Source organism: Misgurnus anguillicaudatus, chromosome 16 (genome assembly GCF_027580225.2).
Source record: "Misgurnus anguillicaudatus chromosome 16, ASM2758022v2, whole genome shotgun sequence".
NCBI lineage: Eukaryota > Metazoa > Chordata > Actinopteri > Cypriniformes > Cobitidae > Misgurnus > Misgurnus anguillicaudatus.
The window spans coordinates 26,963,687-26,988,550 of NC_073352.2; the positions used below are offsets into that span (position 1 = coordinate 26,963,687).

Genomic DNA, 24,864 nt, shown 5'->3' on the forward strand with positions numbered 1-24,864 from the left:
AAGTATGTTTATAATCAACATTCCTCTTGTTGCAATGCATTATGGGATTGCCTTATTACTGAAAGATAAATGCAATGCTGTCTATGAATATGGTAGTAAAATATATCAAAATCATGATTTTGCTCTTAACCTATAAATCGTCTTGGCGCAGTAATAGCATTTTTGTCAAATCAACACTTATTTTTATGTTACTTTAACCTAAAAAATTAAGTTAAACAATTTCACATTGAATTTCAAAGTTATGTCAGCTTTTTTAAGGCCAAATCTCAAATAGTAGGTTGAATTGATTTGCAAAACCAAGTTTTAACTTCATGCTGCATTTTTACAGTGTAACAGTCAGTATGCAATTTTCCACACAGACCCCTGCGTATATGGGCAGCAACCAGATACAATATCACATAGCAAAGTGTTTTCTTTTTTTATTCACACATCATGGATTCTGACATGCTTGCACCGTTATGTCACAACTTAACGTGATATGAATTGCAGATCAGAGCCAACTTTATCGAAATGTAGTTTTTTTTCACATGGGCTTGTGTTTCCGGTCTGCCGCGTTCCCATGTGTGCAAATAAAGTCAAAGAACGAAAAGTCTAGTGTAACCGCAGATTGTTTTTCCTATTCTTAAAATACCGTCAATGTAGGGAGGTGTCCAGATTTTGGAACAGAACTGGATTTTCCATTAAACCTACAAATACTCTTGATGTTGATTATTTTGTAGTTTAAAGCCCTTTAATGCTTTTCTGCATGACAGTAATGTTGCTCAGTTAGGTTTCCTGTATCTGACAATATAACAATTGTGTGTGTTTTAAGAAATCATTGTAAAAATACAGAAAGTGTCAAATCAGCAGAATCACACATGTTAAACACAGGACATGCAGAGCATCAGGGATATTCTGAGCTTTAAGGTGGAGTTTTTATTTGGCTAGCTGTGGGGTGTAAAGTTATTTTGGCTTTGGTTTAGTCTGTTACCTGCAGTCAGCTGGAACAGGCAGATGGTGAAACTCTTCATACTGGTTTCCAGGGCAGGACGCTTTTAAACTGGAGACAGAGAGAAAAACAACTCATTGAAAACAACAATTTCAACTTACTTCAAAATGTATTTCAAAGCCGAAGAAGTGAATGTCTATCCATCTGTGAAAAAAACCTTGAAAGATGCACAGAAATGTACAGTGCATGCAGGCTGGTGAATAATGTTTGCATTATTGTTTTCTTTTAATTTTCTTGCATGAACTATGAATGGACAGGCAGCCTGTGATGTGCAGAATAACACATGGGTCGGTTCTCACACAGGGACGCATGCCTGACTGCACACAAACAGAAGCATGCTTCACAAACTCTGCATTGTTGCTTTTCATTGCAGCACTCGCCGGCATTTACTGCGGTCAGGGTGACAAGATTGAGGCTGCTATGAAATGAATTCACCCAACATCCAAAATGAAAGTTTGATGAATGAAATAATATAGCATTACAAATTTAGCACATTGTTATTTTCTGAAAGACTTCAGACTGAAGCGCATTTCCAAAAGTTTGACATACGACACGTCACATGATCAGAGCTTCACTCATGTCTGCAGCACAGACTTGAATGAGTAACTGAGTTGCTGAAGTGTTGGTTAACATGACTCAGTGTGAGCAATAATAAAAAAACGTCAATAAATCTGACATCTCCAGATACTGAAATTAATTTATGGGGGGACTTAACCACTACTTGTCTTGCCAGTGCTTCCAAATAACAAATAAACATTCAGGTTTACTGGACCTGATTAACAGCAGAGATGAGCTCCTTGATCTAGAGGTCACTCATCGAGGCCAGAGGTCACACAGACTCAAATCCTTCAGGAAATTTGTGTGTGTGTCAGTAAATAAACACAGAGAGAGAAAGAGAGAGAGATAGAGAAAGAGAGAGAAAGAAAGAGAAAGAGATGGGTTGATTAGGACAGGGTCAGTGTGGGTGGATTGGAACAAGGGTGGGGGTATTTTGGAGGTCTGGAAACAGTTAAAGCTGGATCGCTGGGTGCAAATTCAGGGTGGGAAATGCAGTGAGGGCGGAAAACATATCACAGAGAGAGGACGCAGAGAAGTGGAGGAGGAAAGCTTTGAGGGAGTCTGTGGACAGTAAAATGCATAATAATATTCGTAACTCATTGAAAATGTTTCAGTATGGTGATCTAATGCTTTTATTTTTAGCAACAGGATAAAACTCGATGTTGTAAGAGATTCGTCATGAAAAATAAAAGAAATCTGGAAACAATATCCTGTCAACAAAAAACATTTGATTTTCTAAATCCGAAACATACTCAAGTCCATATTGAAAGCATTTTCATTCCAGCCAATAAAAGAGGAAATTATGGAGTGTTTGGCCTTTAAAACCTATCAGTAATATCTCAGCAGAGCAATCAAAACCCACGCAAATCCTGCGAGAGGCTTCATTACGACCCCCTCTCATCCCTAATATACTGCAAGAGGTAAAACATACAGGAGGGTCGCACAGAGGGGACCAGGAAGTTCTGAGTGCTCCTACACTTACTGTATGAGGAGTTTTTTTTAGTTTGTATTCCCAGAAAAGATTCTGTAACTTTCTCATGATCTTTAATACACAGGGGAGACACACAGAGGCCCCGGACCCCTCAGGAGTCATGTTTACCCATAAGGTCTCATGTGTGATGTGTTACTATAAATAGTACAGTGTTGTAGGCGTTAAAAGGTTTACCTAGAATTTAAAAAAATATGGAGAAAAGACCGACATATGAGTTTGTATGAGGGTACAGTGACACAAATAGTCCCCTGGTAGTCGACTAAACAGTCCATGGAAATAAAAAGATGCAGTTTTTAAATGACAAATCTTATGCTTGTAAGCTGAGTTGAGCTGTGCTGAGTTCTCTGTTGCTGCTAGAGCAGCGGTACCAGGACAATTTGAAAAACAGCACATGAATACGGTGAACATCTACTGCCAAACAACACAGCCATGAAAAAGCACTGAAAAAATCTCTTTCAGAGAGAGAGAGCGAGCGAGAGAGAGGAAGAGAGAGAGAGAGAGAGAGAGAGAGAGAGAGAGAATGGCTATAAACAAAGAGAATATAAAGGGTAAAGTTTTGTAACTCAGGAGGAGGGACAGGGAACAGAATGAGGCTGACGTCTCTTTGGATTCCACTACAGCCAGTCTGCGTCACAGAGACCTGTGGGAGTCTTTATAGTCCTCAGAGACTTAATAACCATTATCACAAGGATAATCCATATGTTGCATCATTGATATGACTTAAAATGCTGTATTACGTGCCAGGCCAGTAGTTGGCAATGTTACTCTGTAAAGAAACACTAAATGTCTACACATAAACTAACGCATTTTTCTACAGATAAAACAATCAAGGCGGGGAAAGCATCAAGCAACTTTGTTTAGATGGACAATGAGGTAGGTTTATTATTACAAGTGACCCGGGGCCGGTTGCATAAAGCAGTGTTTCGTAAAAAATAGTTTGTGGTAGAAGTGTTGATAAACTCATGAGCAGCGAAAGCACATTCCTACAGACGGTTTCATTGGACGCACGTGCATTGTCGGGGTTACGCGTCTGAGTTTCCGGTTAAGTTCCTTCCTGTTTGTTTAACTCATTCCCCGCCAAACTTTTTTGAAAAGTTGCCTGCCAGCTTTTTTGTGATTTTCACAAAAGTTTCACAAAATGCCTTCCAGGACAATTTTCTTCTAAAAATATATTAAGATACAAATATATTAAAAGAAAGAAAAGATCCTCTGCTTTCAAACAAACAATAAACAAACAAACAAAAACGGGAAAAACGTATCAATATTTTTTCCTCTGCTTATAAACTTATAAATATGGGTATTTTTCTTCAAGAATATTTTTTTTACAAAAAGGCTAAAATAATAGCATTTTTGTGAAGGAATTTTGTTAGAGATCAGATTCAGAATGATTATCACACACAGAGTTTAAAATTAGTAAATAATTTTTTTGCTTCAGTTTTTTTTATAAATTGGTTAAGTGCGACATGTAGTGGATAATCGCAGATTAACATAAAAACACGTTTTTTCATGCTAATGTTTTCTCTTAATTGACGCTATATCCATCAATGGCGGAGAAAGAGTTAATGGTCTGGCTAGTGGTTAAACTGAACTCTGGAACAAATACGTTGTCGAAAATAACAAATGCTTTGGTTTTGTAAAGATGAGGGGAGACAGGGATCATAGATCCCTGCTATTTAAAAGGAGGTTTGGCAGCCGATCTGTAGTTAGGATTGTATACATTATATAGTATACTTTTTACACAGAAACGTTAGCTCAGTGTAGTTTTTGATACGCTTTAGCTATGATTTGAACTACGGTAATCTACTTGTTGTTTATTTTGCTTGTTATCAGAAATAAACTACTCTGAAAGGACTTTGTTGATATTCATCCTTTGCAGAGTTTACCAGAAGTTACGTTTGTTCCATGAAAGCCGTTTGTTAATGTTGTTACTGCTGAAACCTATAGACGGTTTCATCGGACGCACGTGCGCTGACGCGATACACATCTGGATCCGAACTTTACTTCCGGTTTCATTTTTTTAATGGACTGACTAGTTGCTAAACAGATCTCTTGAACAAATGCCTCGTCGAAAATAACAAATGTTTTTTTGCTTGTTATATAAATAAACTAAGTTTAAAGAAATTTGTTGTTATTTATTCTTAGCGGAGTTTACCGGAAGTTACGTGTGGACCACGACAGCCGCTTGTTTATGTTGTTACTGCTGAAACCAAGTCAAGTCAAGTAGGCTACTCGCGCATGCCTGTAGACTGAAAACGTAATAAGCAGGCACATGACGTCACCTTTTTCACAGATTTGCATTTTTAGCCGTTTACATAGAAAACATAACGCAGTCGTTTTTTAAAAAACGTAAAAAAAACATAGGGCCCTAAAACGTTGTTGTGTAAATTAACTGCCAAAAACGCATGCAAAGTTTTCAGTTTAACGCTGAAAACTTTAAACCCGAAAATAAAAAACGTTTAGGAACAAAAATTTTAACTTTTCCAACAAATATTATGACAGAAGAATAAGATATATTAACGAGCAAGCTTGTTGCTGAAATAGCATTATAAAGTTTAATTTTGTTAAGCATACATGAAATGCACATCAAATAAATAATATGTTCCACATGTGTGTGTGTGTGGGGGGGGGGGTGATTAACCAAAAAAATGAAGAGTTTAACTTCATGTAAACAGATATGATTCCTGTCCCAGAAGTTTGCCGGAGTGTGATTGAGCGTGTGTGAACATCATAGGGTGTCGGGATGGGAACGTTGTGCCCGCATGACCTTTCCCAACATCCCGATCTCACGCCAGCAGTCTTAAACGTGTCATTTCATGACACAGCAGCTAAATCCCAGAACTTCCACCAGCTGACACACGGCTTCCACACAGACCTCGCACCCATATAAACCCCCAGAGCTGCTGATCTCTACTGGGATTACTCGACTGATTGTTTTTCTTAAACATCTGCCGGCGATGCACTGATGAAGTAGGAGTCAGTCTGAAACTTCAGTGTGTTCTTGTGCACGGCCTCCTGGGAAACATACACAACTTCAATGCCTCAAAAGAAAAGTGGAAAAATAATGACAAAGAAAAGAAACCATGTTTTAGAGACATGCTTTCAGCTGGATGGCCTCACACTTCCTGTGTGCATCTGGGAACATGTGTGTGGATCCAGTGTGGGTGTGTGAGAGAGACCAGGAATAACACACACACACACACACACAAATAAAACCATGGAAAAATCCCCCTCTGACAGCCTTAAAGGTTGCGAAACACATCGCTGTCGGGTCTGTGTGCTGACGAGACCACTGATGACTGTCTCTCAAACCTCAAAGAATGCTATCCACAACTTCTCTCTATACTCCCACAATACATCAACACTTGACTTTTGAGAGAAACATCTCAGACAGCAATAACTTTTTTCTCTTGACACACAGATGAGCAGCACATAAACATCTACAGCTAATGGTCTGCACGAGTACATCGTGTTCAGAGATGACAAGAGGTCCTGCGTTCAATCTAAACAAATATCAGACCCCAACCCCACATCATATTTCATCTCACAGTTCACAGACCTCTTATCGCTTATTAAAAATAGAGTAGTGTTTTTTAGACCAAATACAGAGATTGTTATCTATCTGGAGGACGTCCAGTACATACACACGTGCACACGCACACACTCGTATTCTGTCTCACTTTAGCGTTTGTTAAAGATGGCTGCACCCCCTAGAGCCGAACCTTTGGCACAGACTGTGGGAAAACTGATCCGATGTGTCCGTGTTAAAATAAACGTTTGTCCTTTTCTATCCCTTCTTTCCCCTGGGATGATGTGAAGACCCCAGTATGTCAAACACCCCCTGCTATGCCTATCCACTCCAAGATTATGAAATTTTTATTTATGCATTTGGCAAAAAAAAAATTCCATCGCAACCTACGGTGCATTGAATCCATACATTTCTTTTATCAGTATACAGTATGTGTTTCCTGGGATTGAACCTATGAGCTTTAGGTTGCTAACATTGAGCCACATGAACACATCGTGTCAGTGTTCATTTATCACACCGAATAGTGTTTTAAACAAGTGGTTCTCAAACTGTGCCGGGGGGGCCCAGTTTTATGACATTTTTGGAAATACATACATTTTTTGTTTAATTAAATTTTTATATTTTAAAAAGTTTTATGTCATACATTTTTTGCGGGAGGCCATGAAGGGCACAAGTGGGGACCACCGTACACAGGGGCCGCAGGCCAAAAAGTTTCAGAACCACTGTTTTAAACAACATTTGCATGATTCCCAACACAGGCTTGCAGAAAGAGAGAGAAGTAAATAAAAAGAAACAATACATTCCAAACATAGTTTCTCACTGCCAACATCTACATTCCTCTTTCTTTCATTTTTACTCTCTTTCTTTTTTTCAGTCTTCAACTGTTTTTAGGCTGGAAACAGAAACTGCTGGTTTTTAAAGCATCTGTGAAGATGATGGTGCTGTGTGTATATCACTGTGTGTGTGTGTGTGTGTGTGTGTGTTGTGTGTTCCATGTGGGAGGCATCTTTTCTCACATTAAAAGTTCTTTCCTCTCAACTCATTAAGGATAAATTGTTATAGGGGGAAAAGTGTTTCAACACTTCCAACATTTAATAGGCAACTCTGGAAGTTAAAGGTTGACAGTTATTCTCTCATAATTCGTGTCGGTCCTCTTGTAATGTTCTCGCGTGCATTTGAATCACTGCATTTTTTATTTATCAGTCCATTGTCAGTGAATCCAAAGAGTCAGAGAGATTTCACCAAAGAAAAGCCAGGAAGCTCCACTTCAGATGAGAAAAAAGACAAACTGCATCCTGAGGATGCTGATCACATACAAAAACAGCTATCAAACACTGACAACATCAGAAAAAAAGTGCGACACAAGATGCATTTGTTGTATTCTTTAAATTTTGAAAAAGTTTAATGCAACAGTCTTATATAAATAAACTAACAGATATTAAAGGAACAGTATGTAGGATTGTGGCTAAAACTGGTACTGCAATCACACAACTGGTGGCCAATACACAACATAACAACATAAACATCAGTTGAGGGTTGCAACTCCACTTTTTAAATGACAATATCCTGACCGGACCACTGTTGTCAGTGATATAAGTATTTAAAAATGAAAATGATTTCTTAATGTCTAGTGACATGTCAGGGCCATTTTATGATTAATTGATATAAATTTATTACATACTGTTCCTTTAATTTTGGATCAGATAATACAGTCGAGGTGACTGAAAAACTTTCATGACCACACTAGTGTGTTAAGGTATACTATACTACTGAAGTCCTTTTAAGGATTACAGTTTTTAAAGGGGATATATCATGAAAATATCATGATTTTTATAAATTGGGTCCCCAGTGCTTCTATCAACCTAGAAAATGTGAAAATGATCAACCCAGTAACTTAGTTTTGGTAAATCATTCTCTGCAAGCATGTGAAAAAATAGGTCATTGACATTTTGCTAGTAGTTAAACTAAAGAAAAAAAGTGACAATAGAAGAAAAGAGGTTACGTTAATGTGACAACAAGGATGCAAGATATACAATTCAATTTATTTATAAAGCACTTTACCAATGCACATTGACTCTAAGCAGCTGTTGAGGATAACACAACACATTCTGACACATGTCAGATCATAAGGGGTCTTAAATCTAGATCTGTGGAGAGTCCATGTGTTCACATATGTTTTCCACTCTGAGGAACACGCACCGTATCATTAAAAGTCATTGCTTGGCTTTTTAAAATCAGAAATGGAATGGAAACATCCTATGCATGGCCTATATTACTAAAACTGAAGTCACAAGCAAGCAGAAATACATACATTGCACACAGGCCATGTTCACACAGCACTGTAATACGCTTGTCATGGTACATTCACATAGGGCATCAGCGTTAATGCTTCTCATTTACTTTAAATGGGCGACGTCATGCATTGCCGAACTGAATTGTGGATTCGTCTGTGTCACGTCAATGGGGTTGCTCGCATCAGAAGTTGACTGTTTTTTACTATTACAATTGCATTAGGGCCACGCTTCAGACACGTCCTCCAGCAAGCATTACCGTACTTTCCGGACTATAAGCCGCATAGGAGTATAAGTCGCATCATTCAAAAATGCGTCATTAAGACGAAATACAATATATAAGTCACAGTGGACTATACGTCGCGCTTATTTAGAAAATTATTTCACAAAATCCAAGCCAAAGAACAGACATTTAAACTGGAAAGGCACAATATTCAACTAAACAATAGCAGACAGAACAGCAGGCTGAATAGATGTCTGTACGTTAAAGTAATATTATCAGTTATTTAAATGATAAACCATAGCATACAGAACTTACCTGGAAGGTTCAATAGGCTAAATTAACCAAACAAGCCAACTAGCGTGAAGTTCGCATACTCGTCATTCCACATCACTGAATCCATTGATACATAAATACAGGAGCAGCATATGGTGGACTCTCGCGGCTGTAGACGGTAATTTTGTCTTTTGCCTCATAAATGTCAAAATTAATTCATACTGACTAACAAGGCGCACCTGACTATAAGAAGCAGCACCAGCCAAGTTATGAAAAAAAAACGCGACTTATAGGCCGAAAAATATGGTAATGCTGACGCCCCCATGTGAATGTATCGTCAGTGCTGCATTCGAGCCCTTACGACTGCGTTCACACACAGTTTTTGGTTGTTTACAGGAGTGACAACCATATCTTGTTCGGTCTGGTGTCGCTCAGTTGTGGCGCAACTATGCTCGAACCAAAGCTGGTCGAACCAATCAAATTGTCAGTGAGGGCTTTATTGACGGACAGATGATCAACAGTCACCCAAAAGCGCTTGTGTTGAATCCGTTTACAACAAAGTTGACTGCCGCTGGAGAATTGAGATGTGAAGATTCTGTCATCCAGTCTGTTCTAGAAGATATCAACAAGGCATTGATTTTAAAAGAGGAACAGAGAAACGCGATCAATACTTTGTTGATCGGAAAGATGTTTTTGCCCTCCCTCCTACGGGATTCGGCAAAAGATTAATTTATCTGCCAGCTCTGATGGTCGTTAAGAATATGGAACACAATGAAAATGGGCAACTCAGTGTGCACGACAATGTGGATAACTAGCGGTCGTTGCCAGCTCCTTTGGATGAAGTTCATCTAGCTTACAAATGGTAAGAGATGACTCAGTGACTTAGTAAATAACTCACAATGACGTTATATGAATGAAATGTTGTAAACATAGTAGGTGTCGATGTACGTCTGCTAACTCAAACTTAGTATAATCATAATGTTTCATGTAGTGTCATTGTAGCGAAATAACTAGAAGTTCAGGTCAGGCTGCAAAAGGACGCCATTTTAACATACGTCACACACTCGGTTGCTCTGATTTGTTGTAGGTCTATCCAATTGAGTGCCGAGGCATTTTTTGTTCTGGTTCGGTTGAAACACGCCCCATAATCACAGCCTAATGGAGAGTTATCAGACTCAAATTCTGACTAAAATTGAGTATGACAACGTCAGGCTAGCGATATTTTATAAGCGCTCGACTCTCTTGTGTAGACATATTACATGAGTGTTGCATTTGGTATTTTGTACAACATTCTTGTTGTTGTACAACGCTCAGTCCAATGTGAAAATAATACTTTCTGATGGTTCAATCTGTTAATGGTTATAGGCGAATTGAATATAGGCTTGACTTTAGTTGCTTATACAGACAGTATCAGATATACTGTAATCTGCTGTGTGAACAGAACATTTTCAGACTCGTACCTATAAGTTAATGCAGTTGTCAATCTTAAACTTTGACAGTGGGAATGTAGCCACACACACACATACAACACACAGTGTGCTATCTTTAAGAGAGCTGCTTATCAAAAGAAAGTCTAATAATATTTTCTTTGGTCTGATAAGACAATTTTTCCAGTATAACCCAACACTGCCTCTATGTGTTTCTGTTTGAATTGGACTGAGTGCTAAGAGACAGACAGAGTCAGAGAGACAGACAGAGAGAGAGAGAGAGAGAGAGAGACAGAAAGAGGGAGAGAGAAACAGTCAAAAAGACAGACAATAATAGAGACAGGGAGAGAGGCAGAGAAAGAGACAGACAGTCTTTTTTTCTTGTCCCAAAAACACAATGCATTCCTGTTTGTCAAAAACTGGAAAAAAATCATAAAACCAAAAAATAATGGTTTAACCAGGACTACCAAACAATTCGTAAAAAAAAAAAACAAAGAATGCTGTCTAATAAGAAACCCAGAGATAGAAATAACGCATAAACGTACCTTCTGAAACCATAAATTAATATGAACCCACATTCAGAATACAACACAATACAGACACAAACAGTAAGCTAAATCAAACAACCAAACAATCAAAAGAACTAGAATTGGCAATCAAACATCATCAAAACCCATTAGACTTCCCTATAACTACCCTATAACTTTAAACCCTTAAACATAAAAAGGCTCTAAATTAGCACTAAATTACAACAGGCCATTGTGAAATTAATCAGTGTGGTTCTGACACTATACCCATCTTTAAACAATGATCAATTTGACCTTAAAGGGGACATTTCACAAGACTTTTTTAAGATGTCAAATAAATCTTTGGTGTCCCCAGAGTATGTATGTGAAGTTCTAGCTCAAAATACCATACAGATCATTTATTATAACATGTTAAAATTGCCCCTTAGTAGTTTTGGGTGTGTCCTTTAACATGCAAAATAGCTGATCTCTGCACTAAATAGCAGTGCTAACTAAATAGGTTGATAGAAGCACTGGTGCAAAAAGTCAGATTTTCATGATATGTCCCCTTTAATAATTTGCAGTGTGTAAGTGGCCACAGTGTCCTTAGCAAAAGCAAAATAGCATTTTACCAAATTACCATACATAAGAGATGGGCAGAAACAGAAAACATGTCTGCAATATGGAGAGCTTGTGTCCACAATAAGAGAGAGAAAAAAGAAGAGTGTTTAGTGTTTGCCACATTGAAGGTACAGATTTAGTGTACACAAGTTTAAATGTTCTTTGTAAACAATAAGGATTTGCACTTCTTTTACTTTACATTGCACACATTGTGCATAGCCCAGCTGCAAATCGTTTGGCAATACAAATGTAAAATTTTTGCCATGCCAATAAAGCACACTTATTATGAAAGTTGAAACTGACAGGCAGAGAGACAAACATTGAGAGAGAGAGAGAGAGACAGACGGGGAGAGAGAGATTTAGACTGATGAAGACAATATCATCTGTCTTTCTTTCTACATTCTTGTAAGTTAACAGTCATTAATCATTGTTATTTTTTGGTCATGGTGCCGCAGTCATTGACCGCAATATACAGGAGACTACTGACACTTGAGTGAAGGAAATTTACCCTGATTTACCCTGATGACAGAAGAAAAACTTCTGCTCTTAAATGCTGAAACTTTGCAGGAGTTGAAAGAGAAGGAAATCCTAACCTCATGTTTGACGAATAGTATGGTATTACTATGGTCTCACTTTTTTATTTATCATGAATCATGATAACAACATAGTTTTAGTTGTACCATGACACTAGAACAATTTGTTTTTAATGTTATTTATACTTACATTTATGCATTTGGCAGATGATTTTATTCAAAGTACAATCAAGTGACGTCTGCGTCAGTGACATTTCACCAGAAAAAAAATGACCATGGTTTGATCTGACTTTGTGTACCAATTTCAATCTTTTATAACTACAATTACATGTTCTTTGGCAGCAGAAAGAGCTCTACAAGAGCTTTCATTTGGTATATATCTCCATTTCACCCAACATGTCCCTTATGCCCTTCTGCCACAACCCCCCCCCCCCCCCCCTTCAGTGTGCATCTTTTGGAATCGAACCCATAACTATTGTGCTGCTAATGCAAAGCTCTACCAACTGGTCGACAGGAACGCCAATGTTAAAGCAACACTAAAGACTTATTGCTCTTTGCTCCCCCTACAGGTTAAAAGCGTAATTGTTCATTACCACTGTCGTAAATACTGCAGCATAGCTGGCTCTGATTGGATTGTAGGTCTGCCGTAAAGCAAGTTTTTGTAGTTTTCACTCGAACTACAGGACCACTACCTGACGGTTGGAAACTTCTTTAGTGCGGTTTTGGCCGACAGAGGGCTGCAAAGCGAATGTGAAAGTGCCGTTCACCCTGTTTTGAGTGGATGAACCACTGAAACTTTTTTGGAAACGTTATTTTTTTAAGGTAAAAAAACTCTTTGGTGTTGCTTTAACAACAATAATATTATTACAGCCATATATACAATAAATAAGACAGTCATAGATACTAGGGATGGGCATAATTAATCGACGATCGATAATTGATTGTTAAGAATTTCGTCGATCACGTTAATTTGTTATCAATTAATCGAATGCATTTTTTTTAATCTAACTCCTGTTTCACATATACGTCAAGCACCTGTGCAGTGCGCTGCTGACCGCTTATTCTGCATATAAAACGTTCATGTGATTGACACTTTCTGTGAACACTTTTCCGCATAAACAAAAGAACAAAGCATCATTTTTTTTCACAAAACGATATATTTTAGATATTATTTGACAGAAGTGTGGATTAAGCATGTTTAAAATCTCTAGCCTGGTGGTCAGGATCTGAATGGATCAAATCAGCAGTTTTGCAATGCTTTATTTATCTCCACATATATCATAAATAAAAATAAGCAGAGTAACTTTGCAAGTCTACCCTTACACATTATATATTTCCTACTATGTATGTATATGATTTCCAAATAATAAACGAGAGTATTCAACGACAAAAAGTGTCTCATATGGAAATAAATCATCACAATATTATTATTTCTCAAAACTTTATGACAAAAATAAGCAACTGTATTCCTACAGTTATTCAAAGATGCAGACATTATTCTGCATATAATTTGAATATTATATAAAAGTATTCATTTAACTGCACGTTTCATATGGCAAATAAATATCCTCAAATTAACATAACAGCATAATGAAATGAATAAACAGACAATGAAACAGGATTGAAATATAAATTGTATTATTATTACCGGAAAAAGGCAATATTGCTAAAGTAATCTCTGAGGTAAATGCGTCAAAAACGCTGTTACCCGCACAATAAGTCTAAATGAGCAAAACAGTGAAAAAAACATTATTAGGCCATGTCTCAAAACTTTATATGACAAAATATATTTAAAAGTAATGTATACTTTTAAATATGCACACATTATTCCATATTACTCCCGTTTAGGAGCACATTTGTCTCTGGCCTCGCTCTGTTATGTAATAGATTGACAGGTGCGCATCTCCGTCTTTCAAACATATAATTTTGTAATTACTACCTTAGGAAAATTAGCCATGATTTTATCATTGTGAAAATGTTTTGTTTTTTTTTGCAGATAAAAAACGATTTGTATTTCCGCAATTTTACTACAAATAACATGGTTATGGTAGGCTATATTGTGGAGTTGGAGACCATAGTAAATTTGTGTCTACTGTTGTCTTGTTGTTTTACAACAAATAAAAACTAAAAGACTATGTTAGTATAATTAAACAATGGTGAATGGGGCTCACAAAACGCACGCTGTTTCACACATACTCTGTATGCGGAATAACGGCGCATTCACACGGGGCGTCAGCGTTAACGCTTCCCATTCACTTTTAATGGGTGACGTCATGCGTTGCCGAACTGAATTATGGATCCGTCGGGGCCGCCTCAGTGCCGTTGCTCGCGGCAGAAGTTGAACATTTCTCAACTTTTCAAGCGTCAACGCGTGCGTCAGCCAATCAGATCGCCTTATGCAAATTAACTAGACAGAGCCAGCCAATTACGTTTATGGAAGAACGGAGCATGTGTAGCGGCCACTGTGATTGGCTGTTGGCCACGCTTCAGACAAGCCTTCCGTTAAGCGTTAACGCTTACGCCCCATGTGAATGCGCCGTAAGCCAAGTTAGCGCTGAGGTACCTGTGCATCCCAGTCAGTCTCCTCAGAGCGGCTGTTTTCGGCGGCGGCTGGACTGACGGTCACCATGGGTTGCGGTCGCGTCTGACCCCAAAACATGCTTTTATTTCTCAAAAAAAAAATCAGTAGACTGGTGCAGAAGTTTTATGCGAGTTACTAAAGTTAGTTATTTTTCACGAGGCTTTAATGCCTAATTTGTTATAGCCTAATGTTAGGAAGGCTAATATCTTGCACTTTCTTCAGGCTTGAATAATTTTGAGTTACATTTTGACAAAACCTTTCAGATCTAAGTATTATGTTTTTTGTTTAATTTAATGTTAAACATGAATCTGTTTTTTGGTTTTTTTATTTTGGAACTAATGAGGTCTCTGTTTAAGAACGCTGGCTCGCAGCTGCAGGTTCCACTGCTTTAGAGCACCGCACATGCACGCACATATATGTTTGAAACATAGTTTAACTGTCTGCCACAAGTTGATCTTGTAATAAAGGTCTCATCGAGGAAAAACACGGTGTATATTTGTATTCATTGCATTTTTTAAGTATAAAAGTTAAATAACAAATTTTATTATAAAAATATTAATGATTAATCGATAGTCGATCGTTAATTCTCCCGACGATCGACAAAGAAAACTTAATCGAATGCCCATCCCTAATAGATACAATGATTTTAGTAATACCATACTACTGACATCTTATACCATCAAAAAGGCACTGATAGCATTTGCTAAAATTACATTTATTCAACATATTAACCCTTATAAGCCCCGATTTTCCTGTATGTGTTAGAGTTCCTTGGGGGTAAAAATGACCCCAGAAATTTAAAGAGTGATTACAAAAATATATACATTTTTAATGATACAAATAATATATAATTTTTTTTGTTTACTTCCTATCTTTACATTAATGCTGGGTTTTGGGAGATATGAAGTACTTTTGTACCTGTTTACCACTAAATTCCTCAACTACACCATTAGCTTGCCTGTAAAATATCAAATTTTATGAACATTTTCACATAAATTATTATCTTAATTTGATTTAAATTGTTTTTAGTTATTGGTCTGGATGTTGTGTGTTAAATTTGGTCATCTGGTGTTTAGAAAAAAAAACATTAAAAAAAAAATCCGTTTATGAAATAAATAATTTCGACCAGCAGAGGCCAATAGAGACCCATTCATTTCACTGGATGTGGCCAACTGCTCAAATCACTACTTTAGTGATACATTTTGTGAATTTATGTATACATTAAGCATTAGAAAGGACATAAAAAATAAATATTATTTCAAATAGTATAATTTTTTGCAGTTTTGCATTTTGAAAAGTTATTACAAAATGCCACAGAAATTTGAATGAATGTAAGTGTGTGTGTGTGTGTGTGTGTGTGTGTGTGTGTGTGTGTGTGTGGGTGTGGGTGGGTAATTATCACGTTGTGGGGACCAATTGTCCCCACAAATATAGGAATATCAGTATTTTTGTGACCTTGTGGGGAAATTTTGATGTCCCCATGAGGAAACAAGCTTCTAAATCAAACAAAATGATGTTTCTTGAAAATGTGAAGTAGGAGAAAGTTTTCTGTGATGGTTGGGGTTAGGGACTGGGGTAGGTTAGGGGAATAGAATATACAGTTTTTACAGTATAAAATGCATTACGTCTATGGAATGTCCCCACAAAACATGGAAACCAGAAGGTGTGTGTGTGTGTGTGTGTGTGTGAGCATTAGAGCCCACCAATTTGCATCTTTGTTTTGCATCTGTGGCTGTTTTATGCCAAATTCTGTAAAAAATGCTCTCTGTGGCATGCATACCTTTGTATGTTTGTGTGTGTGTGCAATTGACCATGTCTTTTCTATGTTGCATTTGTGCTCTAGTACCAGGCCTACTTTTCTGTGTTAAATTTTTCAGATTTATTCTAGATGGATTTTTTTTTACAAATAAAAAGAAAAAAAGTTTTTTTGCATTTTCCATTCATTTCCAATTAGGGTCATTTTTACCCCCTAAGGGCCTCTTTTGGTAAATTTTTACACAACTTTAGAACGACCGAATCAAGCCCAGGTTTTTATATGCAATATTGACAGATAGTCTAGAAAAGTCACAAAATCTTATTCCACTGAGATGAAGGGAACCATGTTTTTTTAACTAAAGAAAAGTGTCTTTGGGGTAAGATTGACCCCAAGGGACTCATTAGGGTTAAGTTGACATTCAAATCAAATCTATGATTTTTAGGAACCTAATGGTAAAAACTAAAACGCAATGTCTAGTGTCCACGAGTTCTACTCATCCGCTGCTAATGGAAAGCACATTTACAGCACATTACAGACTGGTATGTGACCCATCTGAGGGAGGGAGGGTATACAGGAAACAGCTGGTGATGCAGTCCTCATAAGTTCACTTCACTCCTGACAGTTTCGGCAGACTCACGTTTTACTCATGCAGTGACTAAAGATTGTGTGTTCTAGTACTATACTCTGGACAGAACCTTATCATGACAAAACAATGAACCGATGACTAATGGAGTTTGCTAGAACACAATGTGATGAAGGTTCTGCCTCAGTGAAACCGAGAACATGTGCTCCTGAAACGGAGCCCCGTTCTGCTGAAATCAGCTGCTGAACATCTGTAAGAGAGCGCCGAACAATTCAGACTGTTCGAAACATACACAACGTCCTGCGTTTCAGATAAGAGTCTGTGGAACTTCATTTTATAAATGTTCGCGTTCCAAGCAATACTACACTAAATAATGTTGAGATAATGATGATAACGCTTTTATCAGTGTCTATTGCTTTTTCTCATACTTTAGGAGAAACATCTGGGATAAAGCTGATGATTTAAGGAAACATGACTGAGATCATTTAATCTCATGAACTATGAAAGAGCAGTTATTTTTATTGGTGACTGTAGCCATTGCAAAAATATATATAAATGAGATCTCCTATTTTTTTCAGATGTTATTCATAGCAGCAATGACATAAAATTGGGATCTAATCAAGATGTCTGTTTACCTTCTTTTGTAAAAAAAAAAAAAGTTATTTCTAAGCTGTTTCACCTTACACACAATGTGCATTTTGTATACATTTTTGTAAACATTTTAATAAGGCAGCATATAGTTGCTAAAGTTAAGCCATAAAGTTGAATCTAGGCAATGAGGTTCTGGAATGTTACTGTCCTCCAAACGCAGTTTTACAACAGACACAAACAATGCAGCTGGTGAGAAAACCAGTGTGTTTCAATGACTGAAGAACAAGTCAAATAAACCATTAGTATTACAGCACAACACCACCACACACACACACAAAACATTGCATTACAACTCCACACACAGACACACAGAACACAAACGTGCTCTGTAAGAAAATAAACAAGCCAGAGGTTTCAACGATGTTGACAACCGTGTGTAAAGATGTTCAAACATGCATACGTTAACTTTGCCATCGCTGAATTCCCGACATACTCATTACAATACAACATGTTTACGACATAAACAAACAGCAGGAACGTCCTCAACAACCCAGACCAAACACAGACAGAGCATCAGATGTGATGATGCACGGTCATCCTTACCCAACACAATCACGTTCAGAGCGTTTGGGAAAAAACATCTTGACACATCATGTGATAACGTTCACCAAATATCACATTCTTGCTGCATGACTTTAATTACAAGTCGTTTTCATTATTGACTCTATAAACACAAAAATAACTGGAACTTTTACTATAGCCAAAAAGAATCAAATGTTGTGGAAAAACCTTCAGGAAAACCAGCTGGAGTCAATCGGAAATTACACATAATGGAGGGAATGTGCGGCAGATAAATGATCTCACATCTCTTACCTTCAACAACACAGAATCCTGAACTTCGGATCAACCACATTCCTAGAAAACTCTGAGTTGTTCTAACTTTTCCTCTCGGACTTAAAGTCTGTATCCTGGCCCTCTCTCTCTCACTATGTGTGAGCAACAGTGTTCAATTATCTGCACTTTTGCTTTGGCCGGTCATACAGCTGGTCGAGGGAGGGATGGAGCTAAAGCTTTTTAGTCTCCAGGGTCCCAGAGAGAGAGAGAGAGAGAAAGAGAGAGAGAGAGAGAGAGAGAGAGAGAGAGAGAGAGAGAGAGAGAGAGAGAGAGAGAGAGAGAGAGAGAGAGACTGGGCACCACTTGTTTATTTAGTCAAATGACCACAGCAGGGTTCACTCACTAGTAAAACTAACCCACCTCTGAAAGGTACCACAGGAAAGATCCTAACGCATCCTTCCACATATAAACAACACTAAACCCTGAAGATTAACACATAATATCTAATAAATTACCTAAATTCTTACTTTTAAGATACTAAAATTGTCCAGTAAGCATTTTTTAAGTTTTTTATGAGATTTTAAGAATGTTTCAAACTCTGATTTGCTGTCTCAAAATACAAGAGACCTGAGACTTCAAACATTTTTTTATCTAATTATATCAATTATGCCATCCACATTAACTAATAAACATTCAAGACAAAGCTGAAACTTAAATGAAAGGAAACCAAAAAGTCTTTTAAACTATAAAAGAGTGATGGCATATCTCCAGCTGAGTTTAAAACAAAAACAGTCGTACCGTTTGAAGAACTCAAGCGTGCCTCTCTGAACGGGACGTCTGTCTTCCAGAGGTTTGGTAGAGCTGAGGAGAGACGCACACATCAAAACACAAGCCCAGCCAGAGCTCCTCAGCAACAGTCGTCTGTTTCTCCTGCGCTGAAAACACGAGACGCAGGGAGAATTAAAGGAGTTTGGCAACTCTTGCGATGCAGCGGCCAGCTGAAGAGAAGGAAAAAGAATTAGAAACAAAAACAGGAGAGAAAGTTCTTTTCAGGGCAAATCAGAGCGTCTCAGTGCAGACGACAACCGGCCTTAAACGATAAATGAAAACGCAATGGAATATTGTGTGGCTTTGGATGAAGAGAAGGTGTGTCAATAGTAGCGTATGAAACACACACACACACACAAAGTACCGGGGTCTGTTTTCAATCTTGGCTCTCTCTCTCTCTCTTTCTTTCTTCCAGGCAGCAAGCTGAGTGGCTTGCAAATTCATAACGGTGTCCAGCAGCTGAGTAAGGCCTTTTCTCTTTATTTCAGGGACAGAGAAAGAGAGAGACTGGGAGAGCGAGACTAGGAGTGTTGGCATTCACTCTGTATTAGTGTGAGTGAACACAAAATGTCCTGATAAACAGACGCTCATTAAAGACCTTGGAAAGATGACAAATACAGTGCTCAGTAATTCTTCTGACAATGGACAAAACAGACTTGAAGATAAAAGTTTATGTGCCATAGAGTTTTTATGTTGGCTTCATACTGCCAATGCTGGAACTATAGATTAGATAAAAACTACAACTTATGTGCAGTATAAATAGTTAAAAGAATTAGCACTTTGCATATTATTGAATCCTAAGAATGAACTGCTTTCCTCGTTTTTGTATGTTGCTTCAGATAGGCTAAGTGTCTTTTCAATGCTAAGATGCACTGTTTTGATGATCAATATCTTATTGATATTATTTTGGCATTAATTAACTGCCTATATTTAATTATACAAAATTAAGCATATAAAACGTTTTAATGTGTCACATAAATCGATATCATAAATGTAAACTGCAACTCACTTGTATGTGTTGGTTGTTCCGATCCAACATGGCGGCGCTGTTGACCCATCGCAGCAACGGACCAAAGCTGTTGTGTATTCTCTTGAGAGGCCAGAGGACAGGCAAATTCTGTACAAACGAAAGTTTTGTTTACACTATTTACAACTTTAAACGCATTTTCACGATAAAGTAGTTGTTCAGAATTAGCTTTAAATATAATTTTAAACGCCTCGTTACCCTGGAGTTCATACATTTTGGACGCAACACAACAGGCTTGTTCGACTTCATGCAGCGCTGCAAGAACCGACCGCCGGATGACGTCAAAGTACCGCGAGAGCGATTTAAAAGCAAACTCCTCTGTATGATTTCGCGAATCGCTCTCGCGGTTCTTTGAAGTCATCCGGCTGTCGATTCTTACGGCGCCGCATGAAGTCGAACAAGCCTAACGACACACCTAAACATCCTTGCTGAGGACAATCCCAGTGCGCGGAGTTCCAACTTTTTTTCTATAAATATAAAAATCTACCTTTTAAATCCCACACAATCCCTCAAAGCATTTTAAAGCTGCTACATCAATTTGTTTAATTATCAATCAATTCTTTTTATCAATTAATTCACACACAGAAACAGTAATTCCCAAACGTTTCACTCCTAAATTTTATCATATTGTTTCTGTTTATAATTATGATTAGATACAATAATTCAAAAACGTTACTCACTTAAATTGTATCATATTGTTTCTGTTTATAATTGCTGTACGTACCATAAATTTGTTTCACTTTTCCAAACCGTACAACACCTATTATCAGCTCTTCTGTAGTGCTGACTAGTTTAGTTTGTTGTTAAACTGACAGGACAGGAAACAGATAAGCAGCATGTAGAGCTTTAATTCTCACAAACATTCCGCTTTATCTGCAGCTCGTCTCTGAAGAGGCGCTGAAGCATTTCATTTGTCTGTCTGCGTGCGTGCGCGTGTGCGCACGATTTTTTGAAAATCTAAAATTTAAATCTAAAAAATCAGAAAGTTTTATTAGGTGGGTTAGGGGATATAATATACAGTTAAAAATTCCCTACGCTAGTGTTTCTATGCAACACTGAGCCTCCCCTATGTCGAAACAGCCTCATAAAAACTCATAAATCTTAATGAGGTGATTATCTTCTCTAAACTAATATAATCAAATTTCTGTCCAGTTTAAGGTTTTATTTAGTAATAAATCTGATGATTTTGCATCAAAGTTGACTGAATTCTGCAAAATATAAATGTGATCCGAGCTTAACTTCTTCCTGTTGAGATAAATAAAGAGCTAAAGCTGAATTTGAAAAACTTTAGCAGTGCTGTGGTTTAAATCACACAAACAGATGTCAGAGAACTGCTGAGTGTGAAACTAGATCCCTATATCTGTCCTGTAAACAGCTTAACCAACAACAAAACCCTCACTCATTATTTCATTGTTTTATATTTCTTTCTAATTTTAAGCAGAACATCTGGATTAAACTTTACTGTGGTTGGAAATTCCACTTTTCCAGCAATCTGTTAGAGTACATAAAAAACTAAGTATGATTTATTTTTGTTTTGAAATGGACAGTATAGGCTATAGGCTACACATGCAATACAAAGTTGTTGTTATATTTGTTGTTTGCATATATGAAACTAACTTCAGCTTTTACAGTTTTTTTAATTCGCTTTGGTACAATTTTCACAAGTATGTGTTAAAACCTCACAACTGTTAGTACAAAACTCACAGCAGATCATCAAAAAGTCAATTTTTTCAAACATGTAATCACATTTTCAATTGACTTAGTACAACACACAAAATTATACACTCACTTTTTCACCACACTTAATCATTGTGTCATCAAAGAAATACATTTCATTTGAAGTAATTGTCTTTCACAATGCAATGCTCACAATACTTTTGATGTGCTTCTCATCTTATTTGCGTAAATACATTTGACCAGCACTAAATCCAACTGATCTTAATGGTTAATCACTGAACCATTTGGTAAAAATGTATATTTTCACTTCAGCAATATACAGTATATGGGTTTTGAGAACTACATAAATAAAATGTGTGTTTGTACGAACATATAAATTATGTGTAGCCACACATGATAAAATACTCTTTGTTGCTAATTGATTTTACATAGTGGTAACCACAATTGGTCATCACAGTAGATATACTGTAAAAGTGGGGATGTAAACACTGGCAAATTCAACATGGAGCAGGACAAATAGCAAGGAATAAGAAGATCTTGTGGACAAGGGATCTGTCAGAGAGGTCAAAGAGGTGGACGAAAATCTACGGCCAAATGCTTACTGTAAGACAGGCTTGATCCAAATTACCGTAATGTAATGTGTGCACTAAATGTTATGTTCTCATTCAGTTACATTATAGAAAGTAAAGCTATGTTACAATTATATCTGAAAAATAAAAACTACTGTAATTTGCTCAAATGATTGTAGAGGATGTCTTCATTGATCCTTCACTTGATTACACGTAGAACGGATATTTGGGAAATTATAGATTATGTAAGTAATGTAAGTGTATTGCCTAATGTGAAACTGTGTAATATGTATTTTATAGTACTGTAGCATATTAATTTCAGTTCTTTTAAGGCTGATTTGAAACATGTATCTAGCATTGTTTGCTGTTGGATGAGCTGATTGTTAAAAGTACTAAACTAAAAGAAGATCATATCGTTGTGTTTCGGTGATTAAACCAAATGTTCTCATTACATATTACAATAATCTTGTATTTGAAACAATGATTATGTGGACTGAAAACATGTGCAACTCACTGAAAGCAATACATCAGGTTTTGAAAGAATGACTAGCTGCGTTACAAGTGTGATCAGTTTGGATTTTTGTACTAAGAGTTTTGAAAATGTGCACCTTACTTGTGAAAATAGTACCAAAGCGAATAAAAAAAACTGTAAATGAATTTGATGGCAGTGGTTTGAGGATGAAAAGCTGGCCTGTAAAAAGTATGAGGGATGAACACAGCTCCAGCACAGACAGGAAATGGAGGAGGAGAAATGTCCAGAGAGCAAAAACAGACGCGGTACCAGAAACTTTCTGTGTCTCTGTGTGTCTTTGATCCATTGCAATACACCTCAAGTCTTGCTGCAATTATTGACTTAATAAATTAAAGAAAAAAATAACCAAATGTTTAAGGAAGGTTAAGGTACATTTCAGTGACATGCCATAAAAACAAGGCTATGGTTTATACACCTCAAGCCCTCATAATGCTAATATATGGTATATGTAGGACATGAAGAGTGTGTTAACATGGTTGATCAACATGGTTTATGGGGACACAGGAAGTGTCTCTGAAACTTAACATCTTAAAAACATACTAAATACCACTTTTTCATAGATTAAAGACAGGTTTTTGTGATGGTTGGGGTTAGGGACTGGGTAGGTTAGGGAAATAGAATACAGTTTGTGCACAGTATATGCATTGCATCTATAAATTTATCCCTGTAAACCACATATGCCAACATATGTGTGTGTGTGTGTGTATACATATATAGACATACAGTTACTTAATCTTAGACATAACATTTCCTATAGACATTCATGATTTAACCTAAATGATAAAGAAAAAAATCACATTATGCATTAGCCACTCATAGTTTCACATTGTTATTGTGTAGTTGGTGTAGTTTTGACTACCACCATTATGTTAAAAATCAGCTAATTGGAAAGCCTTATAGCCTACTGATCATTAGAGAGCTACAGTAGTACAGCTCAGTGCACGAGCACAGCTGTGTGCTGCCCACTAGTGACCAAACAGAGAAACTCACGACACGAGGACTGTCAGGAATACGATATGGCCATTCGGTTTACTCGGCTTACAAATGGGGAAGCCTTGAACATTTTGCCTTTCCACCTTTAAGAAAATACAATGTGCATGGTATTCAAAAATGTTTAGTGATAATAAAAATAATGTTGTAAAATATAATGCTATAATGATGCTATAATAAATGGTGAATGAAGTGGGGCATTTAGGCTTGATTGTATTGTGATCACTGGATTTAGCCTACTACACTGTTAGGATATCATGTTTAATGTGTTAAAGGGTCACTTTCTCTTTAAATTATAAAATAGTGATGAGTGTGGCCACACCTCAGATTTTCCTTTCTAACTTATAAGGTTGCTTAGTAAATGTAAACAAACATTTCTGTGACAGTACTTGGTGTTGTATTTGTTACTATTATAATCCAAAACATTTTGTTAGAAATTGAAATAGGCTATATGGGCCAGTTGGTAAAATGAGCCACATTTAATCATTACTTATTCTACTCACACTAATTATAAACCTGACATTCACTGTTTATACTTTATAATTGACATGTACTTTAAAAGTAGTATGAGCTGTCAGGAATATCCGGTAGGAGGTGAAAAAAAAGAAGAGAGAGCAGATGCAAAAGCAGAAGTGGGAAGTATAAAATGTGCAGAATGCATGCATCTTGGATGTGACTATGTGAACAGTGATGAAAGATTCAGAGAAAAAAGTTTAAAATATAGGCCTTGTTACATTTAATATCCATGCCCAAAGGGTACATTCAAAGTATTTTTGCCACATGCAGGTATTTAGTTTAAATTGTTATGTGTGTTATAGGGACATTTTTAAATGTTAATATTTATTTATTTATTGTAAGACTTATAGGCCTATAAATGTAATGTCAACAAACATGTTCTATCAGTTGTTTTGCCTTTACTCATTAATTAAGTAAACTTACACATTTTAAACATTGGCCTT

General features: G+C 37.0%; 1 protein-coding gene across 3 annotated transcripts in view; it reads right to left on the reverse strand.

The window, feature by feature from the left end:
- pdgfrb (platelet-derived growth factor receptor, beta polypeptide) overlaps window positions 1-19,566 on the reverse strand; it is a 44,947-nt gene extending 25,381 nt beyond the window's left edge. The window contains exons 1-3 of one of the 3 annotated variants that reach the window (XM_073854407.1): window positions 19,475-19,566; window positions 19,081-19,280; window positions 971-1,039 (exon numbers count right to left, since the gene is read on the reverse strand). In XM_073854407.1, coding sequence (XP_073710508.1) covers window positions 971-1,010 — 40 coding nt within the window. In that variant the 5' untranslated portion in view covers window positions 1,011-1,039; window positions 19,081-19,280; window positions 19,475-19,566. Of the gene's footprint in view, window positions 1-970; window positions 1,040-18,312; window positions 18,488-19,080; window positions 19,281-19,474 lie in introns of those variants that run through there. The other 2 variants (XM_073854406.1, XM_073854408.1) reach the window with 2 other exon arrangements.
- Window positions 19,567-24,864: the final 5,298 nt, after the last annotated feature.